At 43.5% G+C, this 25,469-nt stretch overlaps 1 protein-coding gene across 1 annotated transcript in view; it reads right to left on the reverse strand.

Moving 5' to 3' along the window:
* Nucleotides 1–25,469, reverse strand: part of SLC17A8 (solute carrier family 17 member 8) — a 43,485-nt gene that overhangs the window by 3,187 nt on the left and 14,829 nt on the right. Inside the window, exons 3-10 of the mRNA XM_007067698.4 lie at nt 21,994–22,112; nt 14,631–14,745; nt 13,962–14,049; nt 9,249–9,335; nt 8,345–8,484; nt 5,805–5,954; nt 4,598–4,730; nt 761–871 (exon numbers count right to left, since the gene is read on the reverse strand). Coding sequence (XP_007067760.1) covers nt 761–871; nt 4,598–4,730; nt 5,805–5,954; nt 8,345–8,484; nt 9,249–9,335; nt 13,962–14,049; nt 14,631–14,745; nt 21,994–22,112 — 943 coding nt within the window. The remainder of the gene's footprint in view (nt 1–760; nt 872–4,597; nt 4,731–5,804; nt 5,955–8,344; nt 8,485–9,248; nt 9,336–13,961; nt 14,050–14,630; nt 14,746–21,993; nt 22,113–25,469) is intronic.

The following is a 25,469-nucleotide window of genomic DNA, read 5'->3' on the forward strand; positions in this document are numbered from 1 at the left end:
GCACTAGAAAGGCTGAGTATTGGTAAAATGGAAATTAGAAATAAAAACTCCTCTCCGATCAGAAAAATCCTGATATTTCTGCAGTGGAACACAAGTTTCCTCTTTATCAGGATCTCTCTGTGGTCAGCCTTCCATGCTCATTACCAGGAATTCCTGATGAACAGAAGTCACCATCTGGAAAACAATGGTGTCCAAGGAGCTGCAGAGCCCAGCATGTGCTGGATAAGCCCATGGAGTTGAAAGGAACTACCTGTCCAGGGGCAGAGACAGTTATAGGACACGCAGCGTGATGACCCAGCAGGTGCAGCAGTCAGGGGAAAAGCCAGCTGACAACTAGGCTACAGGCAGTGGAGAAGTAATTCATACACTTTGTGCAAATATCAGAGTTATAGAAGGACTGAAGGGGGCTGTCAGAGGAGCAAACAGACAGAACCAGCATGATTACAGTCTGAGAATTATACTGACTGTTTAAACCACATTTCAAACCTTCTCATCTTACATTTGAGTTTCAGAATAGTTAGCCCTGTATCCTATTAGGTTTAATGTTTTGAATGATAACAGCCCAATATTCTGAGGTAAATGTGTGTTGCAATCTGAAGAGCATGGAGGTATTGTAAACCTAGAGTGATAAAGACTCAGATTCTCACAAACTCCATATAATGCAGGTACTCCAATAATCATTGTTGGAGCAGGAAACAGGGCTTTCCCATAAGCAGCCATGTAAGTAGCTAATATGATGATTAATAAGATGAAGCTTTACCTGAAATAGCAAATCCACTAAATCCTACTGCCAGCACCAAGAAGGAGATAGCCACACCTCTTGTATGAGAGTAACCAACGACCAAAAGCAAAGTTGCTTCCATACCAAAACCTGCAAAAGAAACACGGGACTAAATTAAGTTCTATAAAATATACTGGTTAAAAAGACACCAATAAGGACAAATCAATCTAGTGAGTTTTAAAATATGAGTTAATGCAATCAGTTGCCAATTTTTTGTGGGTTCACGATAAGATTTTAGGTTTCAGAGTAGCAGCCGTGTTAGTCTGTATTCGCAAAAAGAAAAGGAGTACTTGTGGCACCTTAAAGACTAACCAATTTATCTGAGCATAAGCTTTCGTGAGCTACAGCTCACTTCATCGGATGCATAAAGTGGAAAATGCAGTGAGGATGTTTTATACACACAGACCATGAAAAAATGGGTGTTTATCACTTCAAAAGGTTTTCTCTCCCCCCACCCCACTCTCCTGCTGGTAAGAGCTTATCTAAAGTGATCACTCTCCTTACAATGTGTATGATAATCAAGGTGGGTCATTTCCAGCACAAATCCGGGGTTTAACAAGAAAGTCTGAGGAACAGTGGGGGGGTGGTGGTAGGAAAAAACAAGGGGAAATAGGTTACCTTGCATAATGACTTAACCACTCCCAGTCTCTATTCAAGCCTAAGTTAATTGTATCCAATTTGCAAATGAATTCCAATTCAGCAGTCTCTCGCTGGAGTCTGGTTTTGAAGTTTTTCTGTTGTAATATCGCAACTTTCATGTCTGTAATCACGTGACCAGAGAGATTGAAGTGTTCTCCGACTGGTTTATGAATGTTATAATTCTTGACATCTGATTTGTGCCCATTTATTCTTTTACGTAGAGACTGTCCAGTTTGACCAATGTACATGGCAGAGGGGCATTGCTTGCACATGATGGCATATATCACATTGGTAGATGTGCAGGTGAACGAGCCTCTGATAGTGTGGCTGATGTTATTAGGCCCCGTGATGGTGTCCCCTGAATAGATATGTGGGCACAGTTGGCAACGGGCTTTGTTGCAAGGATAGGTTCCTGGGTTAGTGGTTCTGTTGTGTGGTATGTAGTTGCTGGTGAGTATTTGCTTCAGGTTGGGGGGCTGTCTGTAGGCAAGGACTGGCCTGTCTCCCAAGATTTGAGAGAGTGATGAGTCGTCCTTCAGGATAGGTTGTAGATCCTTGATAATGCATTGGAGAGGTTTTAGTTGGGGGCTGAAGGTGACAGCTAGTAGCGTTCTGTTACTTTCCTTATTAGGCCTGTCCTGTAGTAGGTGACTTCTGGGTACTCTTCTGGCTCTGTCAATCTGTTTCTTCACTTCAGCAGGTGGGTATTGTAGTTGTAAGAATGCTTGATAGAGATCTTGTAGGTGTTTGTCTCTGTCTGAGGGGTTGGAGCAAATGCGGTTGTATCGTAGAGTTTGGCTGTAGACAATGGACCGTGTGGTGTGGTCTGGGTGAAAGCTGGAGGCACGTAGGTAGGAATAGCGGTCAGTAGGTTTCCGGTATAGGGTGGTGTTTATGTGACCATCGCTTATTAGCACCGTAGTGTCCAGGAAGTGGATCTCTTGTGTGGACTGGTCCAGGCTGAGGTTGATGGTGGGATGGAAATTGTTGAAATCATGGTGGAATTCCTCAAGGGCTTCTTTTCCATGGGTCCAGATGATGAAGATGTCAGTAAATATAGCGCAAGTAGAGTAGAGGTATTAGGGGACGAGAGCTGAGGAAGCGTTGTTCTAAGTCAGCCATAAAAATGTTGGCATACTGTGGGGCCATGCGGGTACCCATAGCAGTGCCACTGTTTTGAAGGTATACATTGTCCCCAAATGTGAAATAGTTATGGATGAGGACAAAGTCCAGCCACCAGGTTTGCCGTGACATTATCGGGGATAGTGTTCCTGACGGCTTGTAGTCCATTTTTGTGTGGAATGTTGGTGTAGAGGGCTTCTACATCCGTAGTGGCCAAGATGGTATTTTCAGGAAGATCACCGATGGATTGTAGTTTCCTTAGGAAGTCAGTGGTGTCTCGAAGATAGCTGGAGTACTGGTAGCGTAGGGCCTGAGGAGGGAGTCTACATAGCCAGACAATCCTGCCGTCAGGGTGCCAATGCCTGAGATGATGGGGCACCCAGGATTTCCAGGTTTATGGATCTTGGGTAGTAGATAGAATATCCCAGGTCGGGGTTCCAGGGGTGTGTCTGTGCGGATTTGATCTTGTGCTTTTTCAGGGAGTTTCTTGAGCAAATTCTGTAGTTTCTTTTGATCTCAGTGGGATCAGAGGGTAATGGCTTGTAGAAAGTGGTGTTGGAGAGCTGCCGAGCAGCCTCTTGTTCATATTCCGACCTATTCATGATGACAACAGCACCTCCTTTGTCAGCCTTTTTGATTATGATGTCAGAGTTGTTTCTGAGGCTGTGGATGGCATTGTGTTCTGCATGGCTGAGGTTGTGGGGCAAGTGATGCTGCTTTTCCACAATTTCAGCCCGTGCACGTTGGCGGAAGCACTCTATGTAGAAGTCCAGTCTGCTGTCTCGGCCTTCAGGAGGAGTCCACCTAGAATCCCTCTTTTGGTAGTGTTGGTAGGGAGGTCTCTGTGGATTTGTATGTTAGTATGTTGTTCAGAGGAGTGTTGGAAATATTCCTTGAGTCGGAGACGTCGAAAATAGGATTCTAGGTCACCACAGAACTGTATCATGTTTTTTCATGGTCTGTGTGTATAAAACATCCTCACTGCATTTTCCACTTTATGCCTCCAATGAAGTGAGCTGTAGCTCACGAAAGCTTATGCTCAGATAAATTGGTTAGTCTCTAAGGTGCCACAAGTACTCCTTTTCTTTATAAGATTTTACTGTTTTTATGTTTATTTATTTTAATAGTTCTTCTTTTCCCTGTTGCTGTGTGAGAGACCCAGACAAAAAACCAGGGAAACTGACACACTGACTGACTATACAGGGGAAACAGTGAACATTATTATATGCAAGGTACTGTCAAATACCTCAAGTAAACAAACTTGGAAAAAAGAGAGAAATATTTCTCTCCTGTAATTCATTTCAATTTTGTCACAGATTCTGTGACTTTAAGAGATGCCCATGAGTTCGGGTTTCAGCCCTGGGTGGTGGGCCTGGGGGAGGAAGTACCACCTCCACCCATTGACTCACCCCAGTGGGCAACCCAGCCTGTGCGTCAGTGTCAACGCCTCCGAGTTACCCTGTAATACTTTACTGTTAAATTGTTACCCATTTTTGTTGCCTTGACCGTACCCGAAGTGAGAGAGGGACTCTGTTCTTTTCCATTGTGCCTCCCCCTCGATTTGTTTGGCCCCTGCCAGAATCACCACTGCCCTCAATCCCAGCATATTTCTGGCTTGTCCCCAGTAGCCAGGTCTGGGCAGGGAGCAGATGGGGTGGGCCACTGCTGCCTCCCCAGCCAGGCTCTCTCTCAGCCAGTTGCTGCACTGGACAGAGCAGTGACCCAGAGCAGCCAGCTTCAGCCAGTGAGAGAAGTGGTTCCATCCCGCTCCCCATCCAGGCCCAGTTACCAGGGAGAGCGACCAAACGTGCCATGGGGTAGACACGGTGGGAGGAAGACACAGCCCCCTGCGGATAACTCTGGCAGGATGGGGAGAGCATAGCTAAGATATAAAGCCAGGAAGTTTGCAGCAGAAAGGGGCTGCAATGTGGAAGTTGGCAGTCACTCTCTGGGCTTTGAGAGGGAAAAATAGGAAACCCATGGAAAGAGAAGTTGTGATTTGTGCAGAAATTGCAACACATGACTATATGTTTGATCTGTAAAATCCAACAGTACCTCCACAATTCATGATTTTTCTTACAGTGGTAGTGGTTAAAATCTTTCTGCTTCGTAAAAAGTCAGCTAATTGCCCACCAATGGGAACAATAATTGTCATGACCATATGTGGAACTGCAGACAAAAGGCCAACCTGAAATTAAATAAAGTATATGTAAGACAATGTCTTCTCTTGTTCTATTTTTATCTTTTGTTCAGCAATATTTTTTCCTTCTGGTATTTATTTGTTTAAACAGATACTAAGGCAGAGGATTCGGGCTGCACCTTTTACAGAATTTTCAGCCCAAGGAGAAGGGGGTTATGGTATCTTTAAGCCACCTTTGTGTCATCCCAGTTTTGTGCTGTTCTAGGAGCTGGAGAGGCCTTGGCATAATTTAGACAGCCCCGGAGGCCTGAGTCATGGCAGCCTCCTTTGGCCGGCCAGTAGGCCACAGCACTGCCAGAAATCTACTGCCCCTATCCTGCCCCTTTGGGGGTCCCCCTACACCAGGGCTTGTGACAGGGTCCTTGGGTGGCAGCTCTCTGGCTCTCTCCATAGCTTCTGCACCAGGGGAACTCTCCCTCAGCCTGAAATGGGGCTTTTAGGGCCCTTTTATGCCACTCTGTCCCTCTCTGTCAGCTTAGAGGAGCCAGAGAATGGTTGGGAATCTCACCCTAGTATTTTCATACATTTTTCTGGTTCTTATAGTTCCTCTTGCCAAGGAGTTAATTAGAAGAAAGTTAAAATTCCACTTACCCCAGCACTTGTTATAAATAAGCTTAGAAGGATTAGATTTTTATTGGTAAATGTCAGTAAACGTTGTTTCCACCATATACACAGCAACCAACAAAAATAATTCCATCTATAATAATTGACATTTATGGCTTGGCAAAGAAAGAAAAATGCTACTTGAGAACTTATTAGGGTTTGATTTAAGGATATTTACTTTGTATATTTTGACATGTGATGTTGACAATTTGTGTTTTAATGGTTATAAAAGCTTTACCTTTTTCAATCTCAATATCTGCTGTCATTCATTTATTGTCTAACCCTCTCCCCTCATAATTTCCCACAACTGTGAAAATTTAAATAGATAAAAATAAGAAAAAGAAGCTTAAAGATAAACATTGATATTATCAGCTGTAACTGGCTTTGGAGGGAGTTGAGGCCTCTCAGCACCTTGCAGGACCAGGTCCAAAGTGAAAGAGCTGGAATTAAGAAACGTACCTTACTTATTGCAAAGCCAAAGACCTCTTCAAAGTAAGCAGGCTGACTTATAAGCAGCAAATAGAAGGTCCAGCTTCTACAAAAGTTTGCCACGATAATTGCATACACCGGCATTGAAGTGAAAAACTTCTTCCAAGGGGTACTAAATTTCTAGAACAGACAAACTGAAGATGTTTTGTACAGGTAAAAGCAAGGCAAAGACAGATTTTCCTTTCATATTGGTTGTATCCCCCAGTGCAACTTCACTGATTTCAGAACAGTTTCTCCTGATTTATACTGGTCTAAGCAAGTGGAGAATCAACTCTTTGAGGGTTTGTGGCTGGGAGCAAGATAGAGCTTCTTTCTTTGAAGGGTTAGGACTTTTGAGAGACTGCGTAGAGCAGTGGTTTTCAAACTGTGGGTCGCGACCCACTACTGGGTCGCAGAATGTAAGGCACTGGGTCACGCTGGCTCTGGTCAGCACCACCAACCGGGCCATTAAAAGTCCCATTGGCAGTGCTGCCCAGCTATGGCAGGCTAGCCCCTACCTTTTCTGACACCGCACTGTGTGCCCTGGAAGCGGCCAGCAGCAGGTCCCGCTCCTAGGTGGGGGTGCCACAGGGCTCCACGTGCTGCCCCCAGCCCAAGCACCAGCTCTGCACTGTTTCCGGCCAGTTCCCGGCCAATGGGAGCTTGGGGGGAGTGCCTGCGGTTGAGAGCCACATGCATACCTCCGCCTCGGAGCAGGACCTGCTGCTGGCCGCTTCCGCGGCCCAGCGCAGTTAACGGTGCCAGGACAGACAGAAAGCCTGCCTTAGCACACCCCCCCTGCGCCGCTGACCGGCAGACACCCAAGTTAAGCCCATGCCCCAACCCTGCTCCCAAATCCCCTGCCCCAGCCCTGAGCCCCCCCAAACCCAGAGCCCCTCCCTGCACCCCAAACCCCTCATTCCTGGCCCCACACCAGAGCCTGCACCTCCAGCCCAGAGTCCTGACCCTCTCATGCACCCCAACCCCCTTCCAGCCCTGATCCCTCCCCACCCCAGAGCCGCCTCCTGCACCCCAACCCCCTCATCCCCGGCCCCACCCCAGAGCCTGCACCCTGAGCCCTGACCCCTTCCCATACCCCAACCCCCTGCCCCAGCCCAGAGCCCCAGTCCACACCCTGAACCTCTCATTACAAGCTCAGCCCTCACCTCCGCACCGCAACCCTCTGCACCAGCCCTGAGCCCCTCTCACACCACAATCCCTCATCCCCAGCTCAGCTGGGTCATGGGCATCAACAATTTTCTTCAACTGGGTCACCAGAAAAAAAAAGTTTGAAAACCACTGGTGTAGAGCAGCAGTGGTACAGTGGGTAAGAAGAATTATAAAGTAAATTGCGGGAAAGCCTTGATATGTTCCTCAATGTCTTCTGGTGTGATTCAATCTGAAAATTCAATATTGTAAATATGCAGTAATTAAGTGACAGGCAGATATCAGTTTTAGTCTAAATTGGGACTTGAAGTAAAGTCCTTGGGATCAAATGGAATTTATGCAATTCACTATTCTCACTTTGAGTTTCCATTTATGCTTCAGTAATCCGTACAGCAGGAAGGAAATTACTTCAGAACCACGCTTATTTACAATAGAATTCCTAAAAGAAACAATTTGTAATGATGATAACATGGATATATTTTTTTTTCTTCTCTTTAAGATGGATCTATTATGTACACAGCATGGTATGAACTCCACATGGATGTATTTATGTTGATCCAATTAATATTAAGGGTGCAATGGTACCTTGGATGTACATGTGTGTCTCCAGCCAAGGTCTGATTGATTTCAATGAATGCATCAAGTGTGCATCCAAGGGTAGAATCTGACACATTATCCAACCACCACGATTGTTAGCCAAATCATCAATAATCCAAAGACAATTTGGGTTATTTTGTTACAGAATGTTGAAGAATGGAAGCCAGGAAGGAATAGGTTATCAAGAAACAGCTTTTGTTTTTACAAACAATAGCAAAACCAAGTTACATAAATGGAGGAAGACAAATTTGATTGGAAAATATATTTTGGAATCAGGTTTCCAGTCTGTTACTGGTAACAGAGCTAAGGAAAGGTCTGGGGAGTGGAAGGGGAGGACAAAAACAAAAAACGTAGGCTGTCTTAAGATCAAGAGAGTCAGAGAACCCCGACTGTGCATTCAGACCTTCCACGGACAGCATCTGAGCTAGGGAGCAAAATTGACTTCATTTTTTCTGAACTCAGTTGGATTACTCGTAAGCGAGATCAGAATCTGTCCCCTTAAGTTTAGACAGGAGTAGAACCCTTGAGCTGAAAGGACATTGAATTGTGTATATTGATTAGATTTGTATATTTTTATGCATGGGCTGGATTCTGTAGCCTTTAAGAAAATAAAAGCTTCCCTTATGTATGCTAAAGTTCTACACTGTATCCCTATCCACACACTGATGTAATGCAAAGTTTCAATATGTTTGTTTGCCATAAATGACAATGACCACCAAAACCCAGGTATTTTCTGTCTATGACCATTAAATTATACTTACATTTGCACTTACACTAACGAGGCTGGCCCCTTCTCCTATACTTGTTTCTATGTATGTCCTTTCTTCACTGGTTATTGTTGGGTGTGCAGCAGGGCTCTCATAGGCATGAAGCAGCCAGAACATGTACCAAACAATTCCAAACATTCCTGTAGAGGTGGAAAGAAAACAGATTGGTTTCAAATGCCATTGTGTAATGGTAAAGTATCTGTAATGCCTAATGTTTCAATTATTTATCTGAGGACAAAATCAAATCAAACTCCGGCAGGAAATCTGCACAAATTCACATGGAAAAGTTATAGCTGTGTATTTATACTCTGCCCATCACAGGGGTATCTGAGCACCTATTCAGCACACTGCACTTATGTGCCTGGGGAGGTGGGGGAAGGCAGAAGCACATATCTACATGGGATGTGCGTGGGGGGCCGGGGGAATTGTGATTAATCCAAAAAAAAAATTGGTATGGGCTATGTAAAGCAGATCCTGATTGGCAAACCTTGCAGCACACTCTGTGCAAAGGATCAGTGTAAACTATCCTGCCTCTGAAACAGACAAACAAACATGCAGGGGTGAGCTTCCCTACTGTGCGTGGCTTTTGGAGCCCCTACTTTTTTGTGAATGGGTAAGCGTTTAAGCACAAAGAAGATGCAACTTCAGGGATGTATCAGCATGCCTGGGGCATCTTTGGGTGGTTAAGTGGGCTTTCACAAGGGCTCGCCAGTATGTAGCCCTGCACTATATGTTGAAATCATTACAGTTTAAAAGCATTTTATCATAGTATCTTGTAACACTTCACAGAAAGCTGACAATAAGACTGAACAATTTTGATCGGTACTACTTTTAAATCAGATTTGTACTACACTGTCTAACAATGCTGACCCAACTGTGCGCCATTTTACATTAAACAACTCACCATAAATATAAAAGACTGATGGCCACCCTATGTACTGTACCAATATCCCTGCCAAGGGCATGGCAACCACTGCCCCAGCGTAGGAACCTGAAGATCAAAAGGATTGAGAAAACATGTCAGCTATGTTACCTAATTCCTCCAACTTGTTTCCTATAGGAATTAGAACAACTACACAGGGGGGGCTGGAATAATTTGTGTACCAAACTGTAAACCCTGTATATGATGGAAACCACTTCAAGCCGGCACCCCTGGTTCCACCACCCAGCAACTACAGTGTGCTCTTAAGACCAGCATCACAAAGTCCAGGTGGTACCTTTATCATGCGGCAGCATATGTTGAGGTAGGTAAGCTGTATTATCTGTATTATGCATATGGATGAATTGCGCTACGGAGAAGTTAAAAGCCTGATATTCAGAAGCAGTGAGCAGCCACAATTTTACACGGAGAACTTAAATACATTCTCCCATTGTTATGCTTGCACCCGTGAAACTCCACCAATGCTAGCAACAGTGGATTGCTCATCTAGACCTGCCATCAGTATGTTCAACAATATGTTGACTGTAGGCGCGTTTCCCAAACTGGGGTCCGCGGGCCCTTATGATCAACTCCTCTCCCTCCTTTTCCCTCCCAGCACTTCCTGCATGCTAAAAGTCCGGCAGCGCAGTGGGACTAAGGCAGGCTTCCTACCTCCCCTGACCCTGACCCACTCCCGGAAGCAGCCCTGCCGACCTTGGGGGTGGGGGAAGAGGGCAGGGGGTCTCTGCGCACTGCCCCCACCCTGAGTGCCAACTCTGTGCACCCAAACTCCCTCCGTCCCAGAGCCTGCACCCCTCACCCCCTCCCAAACTCAAATACCCTCCCAGAGCTCAGAGCCACACCCCTCTCGTACCTAAAGTCCGCACACCGCACCCAAACTCCCTCTCAGAACCCAGAGCCCACACCCAAACTCCCTCTCCGAGCCCGCACCCTTCACCCCTCCTGCACCCAAACTCCCTGCCCCAGCCTGGTGAAAGTGAGTGAGTGTGGGGGAGACAAAGTGACGGAGGGAGGGGGAATGGAGTGAGCAAGGGAGGGGCCTCGGAGAAGGGGCAGAGGAGGGGCAGGGCCTCAGGGAAGGGGGCAGGGCAAGGGATGAGCGGAGGACTTGAGGGTCCCTGAAAAATTGTAAATCAAAATGGGGGTCCTCAGGTTGCAAAAAATTTGAGAACTACTGGACTATACCAATAGTATGAAGAAATGGTTAAAATAAAGAGTCAATTTTCAACATGGCAACAGGTTAACAAGTCTGAGTTCCAGACCAAAAGAGGTGTGTGATGTGGAAAAGGACATGAGCATTTAAGTGTTTGAACAAGGAATTTCCACTGAGAATTCATGTAGACTGGTGATGAAACTCTAGTTTAGCATTGGCAAGTGGGTATCTGACCTGTTCTAGTCAGAATACCTAGAACTGTGAACCACTGGGTTACCCCACTGCCTTAGCGAGAGTGAGAGCTTTGCTGCTGCTAAGCTGTGGGTCAGCTCCCTGACAGACCAGCCTGTCTGCCTCACCAGCAAAGTCTTCAAGTCTCTGCCAGTCTAAATCTTGCCTTGCAGGTAACAATCAGCAAAACCTCGTTCCCCAGGGATGTCTCCTGTGTCCAGTCCCTCTTACTGGACCCTCACAGAAATTATTAGGGTCGCTGCCTCCAAAGACACAGAGCGCACATGCTGCTTGGTAGATTAGCTGAAGTCTTGCACTTCACTGTAATACTCAGCACTAAGATGGTTTTGTAATAAAACAAGAATAAGGTTAGTAACAAAGACCAGAGATTAAAGTGACACTAAGCAGGAACAAAAGAGACAGGTATGGTTACAAACAAAACATGATTTCTAGTGACCAAAAAACTTAATCCTCGCTAGTTACAATCTTTGCCTAAGCAGTTTTGTTACTCACATCAAGTTATCAGCAACTCCAGGCTAGGGAACCCAGCACTGAGAGAATCGAAAGGTGCTGCTCCCAAATATCACTAAAAAGCCTGTTTGCTCCCATTGTATTACCCAAAGTCCTTGGTCTCTGCCTCAAGAGCCAGGAAGGATTCCTGGGGTGCAGACTCTGTCCCCCAGTGTGCTCTCTAAGTTGCTGCTTGACAGCTTTGTTTACCCTGTATGTAAATGTACCTTCATGGTCCTCTGCTTGTAACCAAGCTGCTCAGGCAGGTAAGTCCACATTCTTTTGTCTAGGGCAAGCTGAGTTTTTGCTCTGCCTCCCAAACACATTTTAAGAACATATTTCCAGCACACACACACACATTCTTCCTATACAACCTGTACACACATCACGGATGATATTCGGGACCAGTGTGTCACCAGTTTACGTATGATTGAGGCTAAGATTTTGTCACAGATATTTTTAGTAAAAGTCACGGACAGGTCAGGGGCAATAAAGAAAAATTCACTGAAGCCCGTGACCTATCCCTGACTTTTACTAAAAATATCCATGACAAAATGGGGTGCCGCTGGGGAGCTGTGGGGGACGGCCAGGAACTGCGGGGTCCCCTGGTGGTGGCTCAGAGACCCCCGCCGCTTGGAGCTCCGGGGGTCCCCCTGCCGCTCGCAGCCAGGAGCTGCAGTGTCCCCACCACAGTGGCTTGGAGCCCCCTGCTGCCCAGAGTGGCCAGGAACTCCAGAGTCACCCCAGCACCTGCGGCAGCTGGGAGCTCTGGGAGGACCCCACCAGGTGCTGTAGGGGGACCCCACCAGGTGTGGGTTGCGGCGGGACCCTGCAGCTCCCAGCCACCGTGGGCTGAAGTCACGGAGGTCTTTGGAAGTCATGGCTTCCATGACTTCCGCAATCTCCGTGACAAAATCGTAACCTTACGTATGATGCCTTACATGGCACCTTTTAGATACATATTATGACAACAATGTGTTGGGGGGAATGGGTGTCTGGCCTGATATGAGTTATTGTACGGTGGGCTGCTGCCAGTTGGCTCTGAGGTTTTCCTGGATTAACTCTGCCATAGGTAAGAAGTACTGCTAATGAATTATTCTGAGGAAGGAGCAGACTCAGGTCTTCACTGTTTGTTTGACATTAGTTCATACTTTGTTAATGAACACTTTTGACCTAAGTACAAACTATTGTCAGACATGCAGAGAACACCTCACTCTACTAGTTTCTTGGAATAACTCATTTGCAAATACTTTTCACTGGTGATTACTCAGGCTGGAGTTTCATATTTAGTCTACGTCCCAAGTTACTCCTGCAGGATTAACTAAGATGAATGCAAGGATTTGATGTGACAAAGTGTGGAATTTTTTAACATTTTTATGAAGCCCATGTGTGCCTCAGTTTCCCCTACATGCAGCATTGTTACAGAGTGGATGCAAAGAGACTGTGTGCTCTCAGGGCAGGCTAAGACACAGGTGCGAATGGTGCCTAGCTATCTGGGCCCTTAGGTCCCATATCAATGGAGTTCTTGAGAAGAAAGTGGCAAATGCACTCGCCTGAACATGGACACCAAGCAGCCAATGATGCAGAGAGATATGGACGTCCCTTGCCTCCCATTCCCAGCTTGGGAACAAAGGACTGTGTGTGTGTGGGCGGGGGGAAAGATAAAAGGTAGGTGTTGGCTGGGGGAAACAGTTGGGAGCACACACCTGGGAGTCTGACAAAGGAGATCAGATGGACGGGGTGACAGAACTTGAACAACAGGGTTCACTGCAGCTTGGCTGGGCTCTGGCTACCCAGCATGGACTGCACTTTAACCTTCATTTCCCTGTGCTAACCAAGGACTTCCTATGCTGTGTTCCAGACGACTGATAGACCCTACAGTTTGACAATGCTGGCTGAGTGTCACTGCAGATGCTTGCACAGGTGCATTGCTCCTTAAGATTGTACAAGTCTCCCTCAGGGGTCGGTCTCATTGGCACTCATCAAATAGAGCTCACAGTGTGAAACAGCAGAGCTGAAGGCCCAGAGGTCCAATCTAAGGAGGCAGTGAAGTGGTGTGGCTTACCCTAGAGGAAAAGTGAGACTCCAAGGGGGGCCTAGCATATTGAAGGGATCTTCCCAGAGACTGTTCCAAAGCTGGAGCCATAGCACCAATCCTGTGGCTCTTTGACGCTTAATCAGAGAAATCTGGCAGCTACTCAGAAATATTGTGGCTTCCTAATTTTTCATTCATACCAGTTCACTTTTCAAATATAAAATGGGGTGTGTTCCACAGTATCCAAAGTGGCTGGGGGTCTGAGGGAGTTTGTCAGGATTTTCCCATCCATTAAATTGTAGATTCAAAACATGTATAAAGCGAAATTCCTGTACATTCTTTAAAAAAAAAGTCTCCCTTTTTTGCACTTTTGCCTTTTCCTAGTCTCCCTCTTTTCATCCTGTATTTGATATTACAGACCCCTAGTCCCTCAATGCCTGCATTTGCTAGCAGGCTATTTTTTTCTGTGATTTTTCCTCCTTGTTTTTCCCCCCTCTGTCCACTTTTACCTTCATTGCTTTCACTCTTCTCTTCACCTCTCTGTCCCAGCGTCTCTGCAGCATTCTCTCCCCACCCACCGACCCACCAGTTCTACCTCATCTTGGTCCTCTCTCCTCTCCATCACTATCCTCCCCCTCCATATTTCACTTGCAAACCAATAGGAATAAATACAATAAAGCATTTCTAAATGGAAACACCAATACATTAGAAACACAGGGTCAGAAAATCTAGAAATCACTAAACTTACCACAGAAAGACATGGTTGCCAACCTGCTTCTCTCCAGCGGGGGAGCCCATTTGCTCCACATCCCATGGCATGCTGGATAGGTCACGCCCTAGCAAATATGTCATACACACATCACATGATTTTGCTTTTACTGTATACAGTTGCTGTTATTTTCAACTGGTATAATTGCTCTTCAATATTAAGAGGTACGGGAGGGGTTGAGGAGAACTATGAAGAAGTTTGTTGATTGCTTATGAAGATTGTGAATGGCTTTGAACTAGAATTTAAGTGGTAAAGTGCTGTGGTGGAAATGTTTACATATATAGTGCATGCAGTGAATGACAGTATTAAAATGTGGTAGATCTACTTTCCATTCCATAATCCTGGTCTTTTCACTTTATAGTTTAGACTAATTGAAATATGTAAATGGGTATAATTAAAATTTAATCAACTTAAAAAGCATAAAAAATGTTATAAAGATGGGGCTTTTCCCGAGTAATAATACTTGGCAGGAGTAAAACAAACTAACATCACTTGCTAAAAATGAACAATAAGGAAATTATAAGGAACAATAAGGAAAATAAGATTATTTAGAAAATAAGATTTAGAAAACTTGAGTGAATCTTTTTCTGACACTATAAAACGGAACCCCCCAAAATTTAATCAGGCCAAAATGCTGAGTGCTCCTACCTCTACGAGACCTTGCAAAATTCTTACAAACATAACACAGCCATAATGTACTCTTGCAGCAGACGGGATGAACATATTCAGTGTAGATGTTAGGAAAATAGCTGCTCCAAATACCCTGTGGAAAGAAACAGCATAAAAGTGGATATAATTATTGTTCACTGGGCAGAAAAGACATTGGCCCATACTCTGTGCCATTTCACCTGCAAAGGACTTGCACAATGAGCCAAGGTCAATCCTGAATATGAAGTCAACAGAGTTGCAGCTACAAACACCGGAGCTGAATCTATCCCTGGGATGAGTCTTCTACCTAAAACAAGAGTTTTGCATAAACTCAAAAATTGGTACAGAAAAGCCTACTGGTATTTTTCTTCTTCTCAAACCGGGGTCCTTAGAGCACTTGCTGGAGGTTCATGGTGAACTGATTGGTTCCATGAGTACTGATTCAGGAAAGCATCCCTGTTTAGGAAAGTGCTTAAGCCCATGCTTAAATCCTATTGAATTCAAGGGAATCTAAGCACATGCTTAATGTGAAGCACTGGCTCAAGTGCTTTCCTGAGCCATGTTGCTGGTTCTGCTAGTTTCCAGCAGCTAATCTGCATTAGAAAACAGTTTAAAAGATACTACTTTCCTAGTATTACTTTTCCATGTCAGCAATTGCCATGAGGATTTTATGTGATAGTGACTGGGAGGGGACGTGTCTAAAAGGCAGCATCTTTAATAATATATGGTGCACCCTACAAAAAAATTATGAATCCGTACTCTTGAATTCTTAATAAGGCAGGGCACGGCTATGTTCAAATTAATCAAGAATCTGAATTCACATAGGGCTAGAGGAGTTCTGAAAATTATTTATATTGGCTGCAGTCACCCAACCTATATATTCAATTTCAGACACAAAGAAAAGAGTAGCAGAAAGGTCTGTGGCATGACTACAGATATAGGCAACATTCTTGGGTGCCCAACATAGTTGGAGTTGAAGGACAGGACCACCCAACTTTCCAGTGCAGGTTTACCTAGTACACCCAAGTCTGACTGTGAATCCTTTCAGTCTGGGGTTTTCTGAGTGTAAATAGAGAGCAGTTCAACACTTACTGCACCATAAAAATAGTAAATAACAGTAACAATAGAAGTGACAGGAAAAGTGTCTGAAACTGAATCATATGACGATCATTTTCTACCTGGCATAAACTGGATGCTTGCCAGCAATGCTTAATTTATAATGAAAGAAGAGCCATGGTTCAAGCAATTAGGTGCCAAGCCTCAAGCAATTTTTTTTTTTTTTTACTTTCATAAATGATGTGGCAAGCACAGAGGTGCCAGGGCTGAGCCCTGGCACAAATTGAGCACTGCTTGCCAATCTCTAGGTCCATGGCATAGCTGAAGCACCTACTTGCCTGTCTGAGTCCTCATATATGGCACTTGGATGCCCTCTTAAAGAATTCATTGAAAAACTGGACCCCACAGTGCCACAGGAAAGAAAAGAGAAAAAATAGACAGTGGGAATAATAAGGTGGAAAGAAGGTGCCTGACAAAAAATGGGAATCTTTATTTAGTTAGGATTATTAATATAAGAATAACTAAAACGTACCGTATTTCTCAAATTTTCATACCTTGTCGACAAAATCTATGAATTTCATTTCTAGACAACAAATCAGTTCTGTGGATTGCATTACATATGCTATGCATCTCCTAGGTTCACTAATCCAATGTCTCTGGAAATTATTAAACTTGATATCACCAAGAACCAGCTTAATGATCATATCACAGTAGTGATCCCTGATAAGATGTCTGCAGTAGTAACAGGACATTTTCAGGCCACCTTTTTAAGTTTAATGAGTCAGATTCTTGGCTGGGTTCTGTGCCCTTTGCACTGCCTAAGTCTCAAATCAGCCAGATCCAGCTCACTGAGAATTATCCTAGTCTGCTCTCACCTAGTGCAAAGTTGAAGTATCAGGTCCCTGTGACACGGTCCACTCATGCACATATTTGGCCCCGGTGCACAGGGACCATAGCCAGTTGGCAGACATTAAAGCAGCCCCCCAGGGCTGCTACCTTAGAATCACAGAAATGTGGGTCTGGAAGGGACCTCAAGAGGTCCTCTAGTCCTTCCCCCGCATGCCAAAGCTAGATTTATACCCAGCATGCCTTCACCCATCTCTGGGTAGAACCACAAGTTCTACCACTCTCAGACTTGATCTCTGGGCTGCATCCCCTCCTCCCCCATTTTCCAACCATGTTACTCTGACAGGCCCAACTGTGTTTAGCACCTGTCAGCCTTTTTCGTCCTGTGACAATAGCTGATTAAAGTGGCTCAAAACAAAGCTTTCTTCAAAACAAAGCTTTATTTATTCACCCACATGTACAGAGCACACAAAGCAAAGGGATCAAACAAACAAACAAAGGCTTATCTGACTGGGGTCTTACCTACACTGTATTGTTTCCCTGCCAGCTTTTGTAAGTTCCCCTCAGCCCAGTTATCCCCCGTCTCTATCCAAGAAAGACAGCCCGCTTGCTGCCATTTCTCTCTCTCTCTCAGCGTCTCTGTCAATTGCTGTCCCTGGGCGCTCAACTCCCTCCCCACCTTCTTTGCCAGACCAGCATCATTAAGGTTTTAGCATCCCCACTAGTCCTGGGTTCATGTCTGGGCAAATAAACCTTGCCTGCCTAGCTGTAACCATGCAGGGTGTATTGCCCAATTAATAACTTCCCCATTGTTTCCTCAAGGACCTTTGCTATTACCTGGACTGTACCTCATCTTTGCCATTGTTTTGTTTCCTGTTTGTCTCCAAACAGACTGCCTTGATTTAGCTCCTTGTAGTCTGGCATGATAACAGATAAATTGCAGTGCACCTGATATTCATAAAATTAAAACACATCACTCCCTGATTCTCCACAATCACAGTAGTGCCTACGAACCCAAGGTTCCTTTGGGTGCTAAGTATTGTACATACATCAGCAAAGAAGACAGTCTCAGCCTTTGACCGCTTCAGTGACAAGCAGGATTCAGCTGAGGGACACAACAGATAGAGGGGCTGGGAGAGGACAGTAACAATAAAATGAACAGAGTCAATATGAAAAGTCTTCTAAGAATCAGAATGCCAAAATGGCGGTGGAAGCAAATGGTCACCCAGGAACATTTAAGGGGCCATTTTCAAAGCTGAGTGAATATTTATTTGTGCTACATCCATTATCACTAAAGGAGGTGAGGAGGTTGGCTACACTGGCCACGCCTTGCCATCAAGGGAAATGCATTCTTTATTGTAGTGCCGTAGGAGCCCTCACACTTCAGGGAATTACAGTGCATTACATAGAATGTAGGTAAAAAAGTGAGGGAAAGAATTATCTACAGGGAAAGAGTAGGATTTATTTTCCACTTGCACAGTTCTAATAACTGAATTCACATTCTGTATTATTTCATTCCATATAGTTTCTTTGTATGCCAAAGATATAAATAAGAGTGGCTGAGCTAGAATTAGCTAGTGTTTTGCTACTCTTTATGAGGGTGAGGCATGTTTGCAAAAACAGCCATCATCTTGCCAGCAGTGTAGTACCTTGAATCTAAGATAAGCTGGTCTCTTCCTTGGCTAAAAATAGACCAGTGTTTCTAATTCATTCATGTATTCTTTTCGCCTCCCCATTTGGGTCCCTGGCAAGCTGCCATTGTGAAATCAGAACAGAGCTCTTAAATGATAGACTCTGCTGACCAATGGTGTTCTATTCCTGAAAGCCGATATCAGGATGCGCCTCAGGTTCAGTGTCTCTTTATTAGGAAATAACAAGTTAAAATGGTGCTTACAGTAGTCAGACATATTTTGTAATGGTGAGCAGTAAATTAAGGGGCACTGTCATTAAATGGTTGATGGGAACTTTTCAAGTCAATGTGGATCTGTGGAAATGTTGGGTAATTTATGATTTCACACCATAACGAAGGGAAATTTGTGGGTTTGAGTGGTTTTGAATCACTTCCAGTACAAAACCAGGTTACCCAGTGAGTTTTCAGCTGAGCTTTGTGCTGAGAATTGAAATTATTATTATAAATTATTTGTATTATAGTAGGGCTTAGAGAGTTCAGCTGAGTTTGAGGTTCTACGGTGGTGCTACGCCCAGTACAAACATGTGGTGAGATAGTCCTTGTCCCACAGAGCTTAGAGTGTAAGCGGACAGGACCAACAAAGGGTAGGGGGAAAGAAATAAATACTATCACCATTTATAGAAGGGGCACAGGGAGATCAAACAACCACCCCAAGTTTGCAAAGAGAGTCGGTAGCAGAGTCAGGAATTGAGCCCAGATCTCCTACTTACTATCCAGGTCCTTAACAACAAGGCCATCCTTCCTCTTCTAAAAGAGAAACTTGGGATGGGTGGTGAACCCACCGGGACTGAATCTGGAGAAAACATGAGTAAACACAAGGAAGTTTGGACTATCTCTAGATATAAACCTTAATACTATTACTGCAAATAGAAATTTCCCTTTTAGGGAATTTTTCAAGGACCTAGTCTGTCTTAAGACATCCTGAGTTCTAAACATACTTATCATGGTCAAGTCCTTGAGGCCACAATATACTGCATAGATGACAACTATGAAAATCATGTGGCCACAGAAGTATTACATTGTGTGCATCAATAGCATGATATGTGCCTATGGATGGATATAATAAATGCAGTTAGGTCACAATTACCTATGATTTTGTTGTTTACAAGAAAATAGAGGAAACAACCAAAAATTAATTTGACCAAAGAGCAAAGTACAATGTACTTTTTTAAAAAGTCAGTAAAAGCTAGAGAAAATTGTTGCGTCTGTATCGGTTTCTCTGAGAATCTATTCTGCAACTTAGAAACAGGATTTGGAGGCTCTGATGCAAAGTGAACACGATAACCAAGTAGTATAATTAATGCTAGGAACTATAGCAGTAGCTTGCCACTTCCTGTATAAAACCTAACTGAATTCTTGCCTGTGATGTACGGTAAGTGATACACCCATTTAAGGTTCCCATCCCAGCACCAATTTCTCTGCTGAATTGGTAGAGTTTGGTTATTAGATCAAATAGGCATATTGAGACCATAAATTAGATTCATGAGCCACAGAATACATATAGACAGATTTCAGAGTAGCAGCCGTGTTAGTTGGTTAGTCTCTAAGGTGCCGCTAGTACTCCTTTTCTTTTTGAGAATACATATACCAGCTGATATGGACATATTCTGTACTTTTTCAATACAAGTACATGGAAACCCCTACCAAAATGTCACAGAAGTGTTTTTGATGGTGTTTTTTGTTGTTGTTTTTTGATATTACAAGCAATAACTTTATGTTATTTAAAATACGGACAATTTGATACACTATAAATTTCACTATGGAAAGGATGCTCTGGATTGAGTTCACATTTTCCATTAGATTGTACGTAATTTGCAGTGTATTTGGATTGTAGAAATGGATATGTGTATTTTAAATCAGCTGTAAGGTCTCACAGATTCATCTTCCCACCAAGAGTGCTATTTGTCAGACCTTAAAAAAAATTTCTTCAGCTTTACTCCGTAAAATATTGGTACGTTTGTGGAAGTTTGAGTTGGTCCATTCTGTGGGCAGCTCAGAGAGATCAGAAGACTGGGGATACCTCTACAGTCAGGCCAGCTGATTTGCAGACTGGATGGATAAGAGAAACACTGAGATCAGACAATTTTGTCTGGTGGAGGAATCAAGAGTAGAGGATGCTAATTTTGTAAGAGGAATGATGCAAACTAAGCCCAGAGTACATTTTGGAAGATCTGAGGAGAGGGGTTGGAGCCATGGACCATTCCGTGGGGAAAGTTAAAAGTCCCAGAGTCATTATAGAAGCAGCTGTGCATGGGAGGGACTCTATGCTTTGATGAACTGCCATGCAGTGGACTTTTGCCATATGTAACTTTTTATAGCTATTGGCAAAATGCAGAGGGCAAGGGACTTTGATTTCAAGCAGGACAGCACAATGAAGCCAGTTGTACTGTTCCCTTCTTTTCTTACCATACAAATAAACAAACTCTTTTCAATTTGTGGAGACATTTGTATCTAGATGGTGCAAAGCACTAGTAAGTAAACATCTACCTTACACTGAGAAGGAATAGGCTTGATGACCAAACAGCTATTTTCCATCTATAATTTCTGTGATCTCTCCCCCCCCACCACCACATATATATATTTTAGAAAACCTGGTTAACAATATTAGAGATAGTGCCATCTTGAAAACCACCAGACATTTTGAGACAACCTTATTTATCCATCACCTATGTTCATGCTCCAAATCCTGGAAACTCTTCAAACAAATGTTTGAAGATACTATTTACTTAATGAAAAATAGCTAGTTTTGTTAAAGTTTGTTCTGAAAACAATTGAGTGGGGTTTTTTAACTTGAATTTTTTTAAAATCAGCAAGCTTGGAAAATGGCTGCACAAATGTGTAAAGTCTGGTGAAGTTACAAGAAACTGAAAACAGAGGCTTTAATGCAAAGTGCTAGGCAGCCTTAGCCATAGATGTTACTACTAGCTCAGCCCATAATACAGGTATTTAAGAGAAGGTCTAGCTGTATTTTTGTGTGTACATGCACTTTCAGGATAGCATCTTTAAATAGCTCCACAATTCCAACATGCTCCTCTTCAAAACCTATGAAAAGCATCTCTGTACAGTAGGGACCCTTGAAGAGAAAAAGCTGAAGTTTCTTTGCGAATCTATTTCAGAGAGAAGATGAGCCAAAAAAGCATTAGAAAAATCTTTGAAAAGCAAATGACAGGGACATGTGTAAATAAGCAAATGACAGGGACATGTGTAAATCCCCTTGTGTGATTTGCCCAAAACTTTTCAGAAAACATTTTCTGGGATGACATGAAACATGTAAAAATTTCAGATAGACGAAGTGGTTTGGGTTATATTAGGAGTGCCTTTCTTTGACCTGCCTACTCTAACCCAAATACAAAACAATATGTATATTAAACACCTGCAAACCCACTCCTCACCCCATCAAAAAACCCTACCAAAACAAGACACTCCATTGCACATATTTCTGTCCCCTGGGGAGAGGATAAGAGAACAACCAACTTGTGATAGATGTTAGTCACGTCACCTAATTTGCTACTGGAATGCACTCAGGTACTATTGTGATGAGCACAATGTAGTAACCTGTTAGAACGGAGTCGGAAATCGAGCTTAGACTGGGAAGCTAGCTCCATTGTTAGCTACAGAGGGAGTAGCACCACTCCATGATAGACATAAATACCACATATTGATTACTACCCATAATATCCCTGAAATACATTTATCACAATAAAATATTATGTTAAATGATGTAACAGTGATCATGAAAAAATATTTATATGCCCCATTATTTTATCTTACCTGTTAGCAGCTAGTTTGTTTGAGATAAACCCTCCTGGAATTTGTGTCACAATGTAACCCCAGAAAAATGAGCCATGTATAAGTCCTACTGTCTCTGGATCCCAGCTGAACTGAGCTTTCTGCAAATGAAACAGCATTTTAACTATAAGGTGAACATTTAACATATTGATTCCTGGATAAATCCTGTTTGGAAGTTGTTTAAAAGTCACCATTTGAGCCACACTTCCCATAGCACCATGGATACCATACACTGGACGTGTACAGACTACTTCTCAACCCGTTACAGCACGGATATGACAACTAGCTCATTAAATAGTGCCTTGAAACACATTTGAGATAATCTCTTAAGCAGTCAAGTTTTGATTCTGGGGTTCAACCAGGATAAAACCAAGGACAGGTCTTCCTCAGTCAAGTCTTTGTGCAACTACCTCCTGGCGCTGATCTGCCTTGACCATTTTTGAGGCCCTAATAGCAATCCCCTTTTTAAATTCCTTTTCTTTGCATTAATAGGGAACTGATCTCTTTCATCTGGTGAGTTAGGTCCCTGGCAGTTATCATGTTTGCCCTTGTGACACATCCTTTGTTTTGGGTGGGATGCACATTTGGACCATTTGGACCTTTTTATTTGATTGCAGTGTTTTTATTGTTGAGCCCTTAGATTCCTAGCATCAACCATCTGTGTTCAGTGGTGTGTGTGAGAGAGGGGAGGGGAGGGGAGAGAGGGAGGAGGTGGGGATGAAATGCCCAAAGAGGAGACACTCTGCTGGCTAGTGGGGAGAGATGGCTCCTTAAAACAAACCTTGGTAAAAATAGCTAGCTAGGTATGTTTTATTAGATTAAATGTGATAAGAATTATATTAGTTTTAAATTCGGGTACCAGCGCAATCAACACAGATGATCCATAGCCTACAAATATCTGATGAACAGACACAAGCCTGAACTGGGTGTATCTGTCTCTATTTAATGTAATTGCATTCGGAAATATTTTCAGTCTACCTCTCAAAGCTCTCCCTGCATGCAGCTGTTACTGTTCTTTGTAAGAATGCTTAAATGTGCCTGTGTGACATCCTTTGTTTGGATCAACCTTCTACTGCTGGGCACAGGAGAAGTGTGACATTCTGTTTCATGGTCATCCTCATGGTGTGGAAACAGAAAGGAGGGGTGGTTAGCCTTCAGATGAATCTTTCGAAAACAGCACCATCATTTGTATTGTTAATCAGGAAGCCTCACTAAAACACTACCCAAAAAATGGAAACTAAAGAGAGTCCTTAGCAGTGACATTCTGGTTTATGTTTGTGCCTTTCTGTATGCTACAAGGCAGACTCAGTTCGCCCTGTTAGATTTTTTCAAACAAACAAAATGCAAAACAGTTTCTCATTTTGATCAGACACTTTAATTAGCCAGTCACTCTAACAAAGAGCTGAAAACATTGCTCTCACCCATCAATACAAAACTCAGATGAGATCATGCTAGTGGGCTGGGGTATTTTTTTATGGTTATTTTTTCCAAGTGCATGAATTAACTTTGCAGGATGTCCCCATTTTCTATTAACGATTTCTAGTTTAAAGCTTAAAATAATGGTCAGTCCTGAAAGCACAAAGGACTGACCAGTGTCTTGGTGTTTGGGAGACCTATAAGGGCACCTTGTCAAGAAGAAGGGAGGATTTGTGCCCAGAGCAGGGTAAGGACTAAATCAAGACTTGTGCGCACAGGCAATCCAATCTCAACCTGCCTCTTCTCATCTGGGAGCTCCCTCTCTTCCCTGGCCTGTGTAGGAGATATATTCTGCTTCTTACCGAGTCCTGCCTCATTGTGAGAAGCAGCATAGGCTGGATGGATCCTAGAGATCAGGAATTAGACAGAATAAGCCCAGGGCCAGCATGCAGCTCCATGCTCAGGGACTGGCCAATGGTGACTACCAGTGAGGAAGAAGTAGTAGGCTTTCCATCCACTTCTGGGGGGCTCATTTAGTGCTTGCTGAATCTGATCAGTTTGTTTAGCAGATGGGAGGAGAAGGAGGGAGAAGAATAGGAAAGGTTGTGGAGCCACAGCATGATGGGAAGGGTTTATCCAGCTCCCATCTTCCACATAGAACGATAAGAAAGAAACTTCTTGTCTTTAGAGTCATAGGGGTGGGAATGTCCCTATGATCACAAGTAGAATTGATCAGCATTTTTTAGTCTTGAAAAATACTGTGGGCCCTTTTTACATTTTTCTAAAAACTGGTGACAATTTTCAAAAAAATTCATGAAGATTTTGACTTTTTTCCAAGCAGCTCTAGTAACAAACTGGTAGCAGCAAGGAAGTGCCTGCTTCCCATTAGAGCTGAGCTGATGACTTGAAAAAATGTGTACAATGGCAAAACAAAGGCTATCTATAGGCAGGCAGGCAGGCAGGCAGGCAAGGCTATGCTCTCCTGCTACGTCTGGGAGTAATATGATGCTTTGCAGTTCCACAGCGAATGGCCTTTGTCCAAGGAGCACAAAGCACATTAAAAATGTAAGTTAAAGCTCAATACTCCTGTGAAGTAGGTTATTATCCCCATTTTAGAAAAATCAGTCAAAAGACACAGAAAAGGTAAGTAACACAGTCAAGTTCACACCGGGAGCCAGTAGCAGAGCCAGGAATTAGACCTAAAATTCTGATGGCAAAATTTTTACAGGAATTTAGGCACTTAGTGAGATTTTTCAAAGCATCTAAATGCTTAATTCAAATTGAAATGAATGGAAGTTGGGCGCCTAAGTGGTTTTGAAAATCCCACTAGACATATATCTGCACCTGTAAGCATCCAAATCTCTTTAAAAATCTGGCCCTAAGGTATTAGTCACCTGCTCTAAGGACTTGAAAACCTCTCATTGATGTTAACGGAGCAGAATCAAACCCTGACTATTGGACTTCACTACTTCTCCCACAGAAGTCAAGAAGTCAACAGAATACACCTGAGAAAAGACTATTTTTCCACTTAAATAAAGACATTGATGTGAGGTCTTAAAGAAGTCACTCTAGTTGTGGGACCAGCAACTTTGATCCTTCGGTACTTGATGATGACAAACTTTTCCCCCCTCACTGCAGTTAAGTTAAAGACCCAACCACTGATGGAATGATGGAAGACATCAAAAGTAAAGAATAATTGTAGGATTTTAAAAAAAATCAGACATTGCTGACTAAAATTTTTTTTTAAATGAGTTTTTGTAAAGTTAGGCCCCTAAAACCAAACTGAGGCAGTGGCCTGATTCTCAAAAGTACTGGGCACCCTATTGCCACAGTTGCCAACTTTCACGTGGTAAATAAGCACCCCGACTTTCACAATAAACCAAAAATCAAGCTAATCCCATTTCAAAACAAGGCCAAAACAAGCCAATCCCTAAAAGCCCCAACACTCTATGTGACTAGATCCCCCCGGCGTGCAGTCTGGGACTGTAATGGGCCTGCTGTGCACCCCTGACTCTCTCCCTCCCTTGCCCCAGCTTGCCCCT

The sequence above is a fragment of the Chelonia mydas genome, chromosome 1, assembly GCF_015237465.2.
Source record: "Chelonia mydas isolate rCheMyd1 chromosome 1, rCheMyd1.pri.v2, whole genome shotgun sequence".
Taxonomy (NCBI): Eukaryota; Metazoa; Chordata; order Testudines; family Cheloniidae; genus Chelonia; species Chelonia mydas.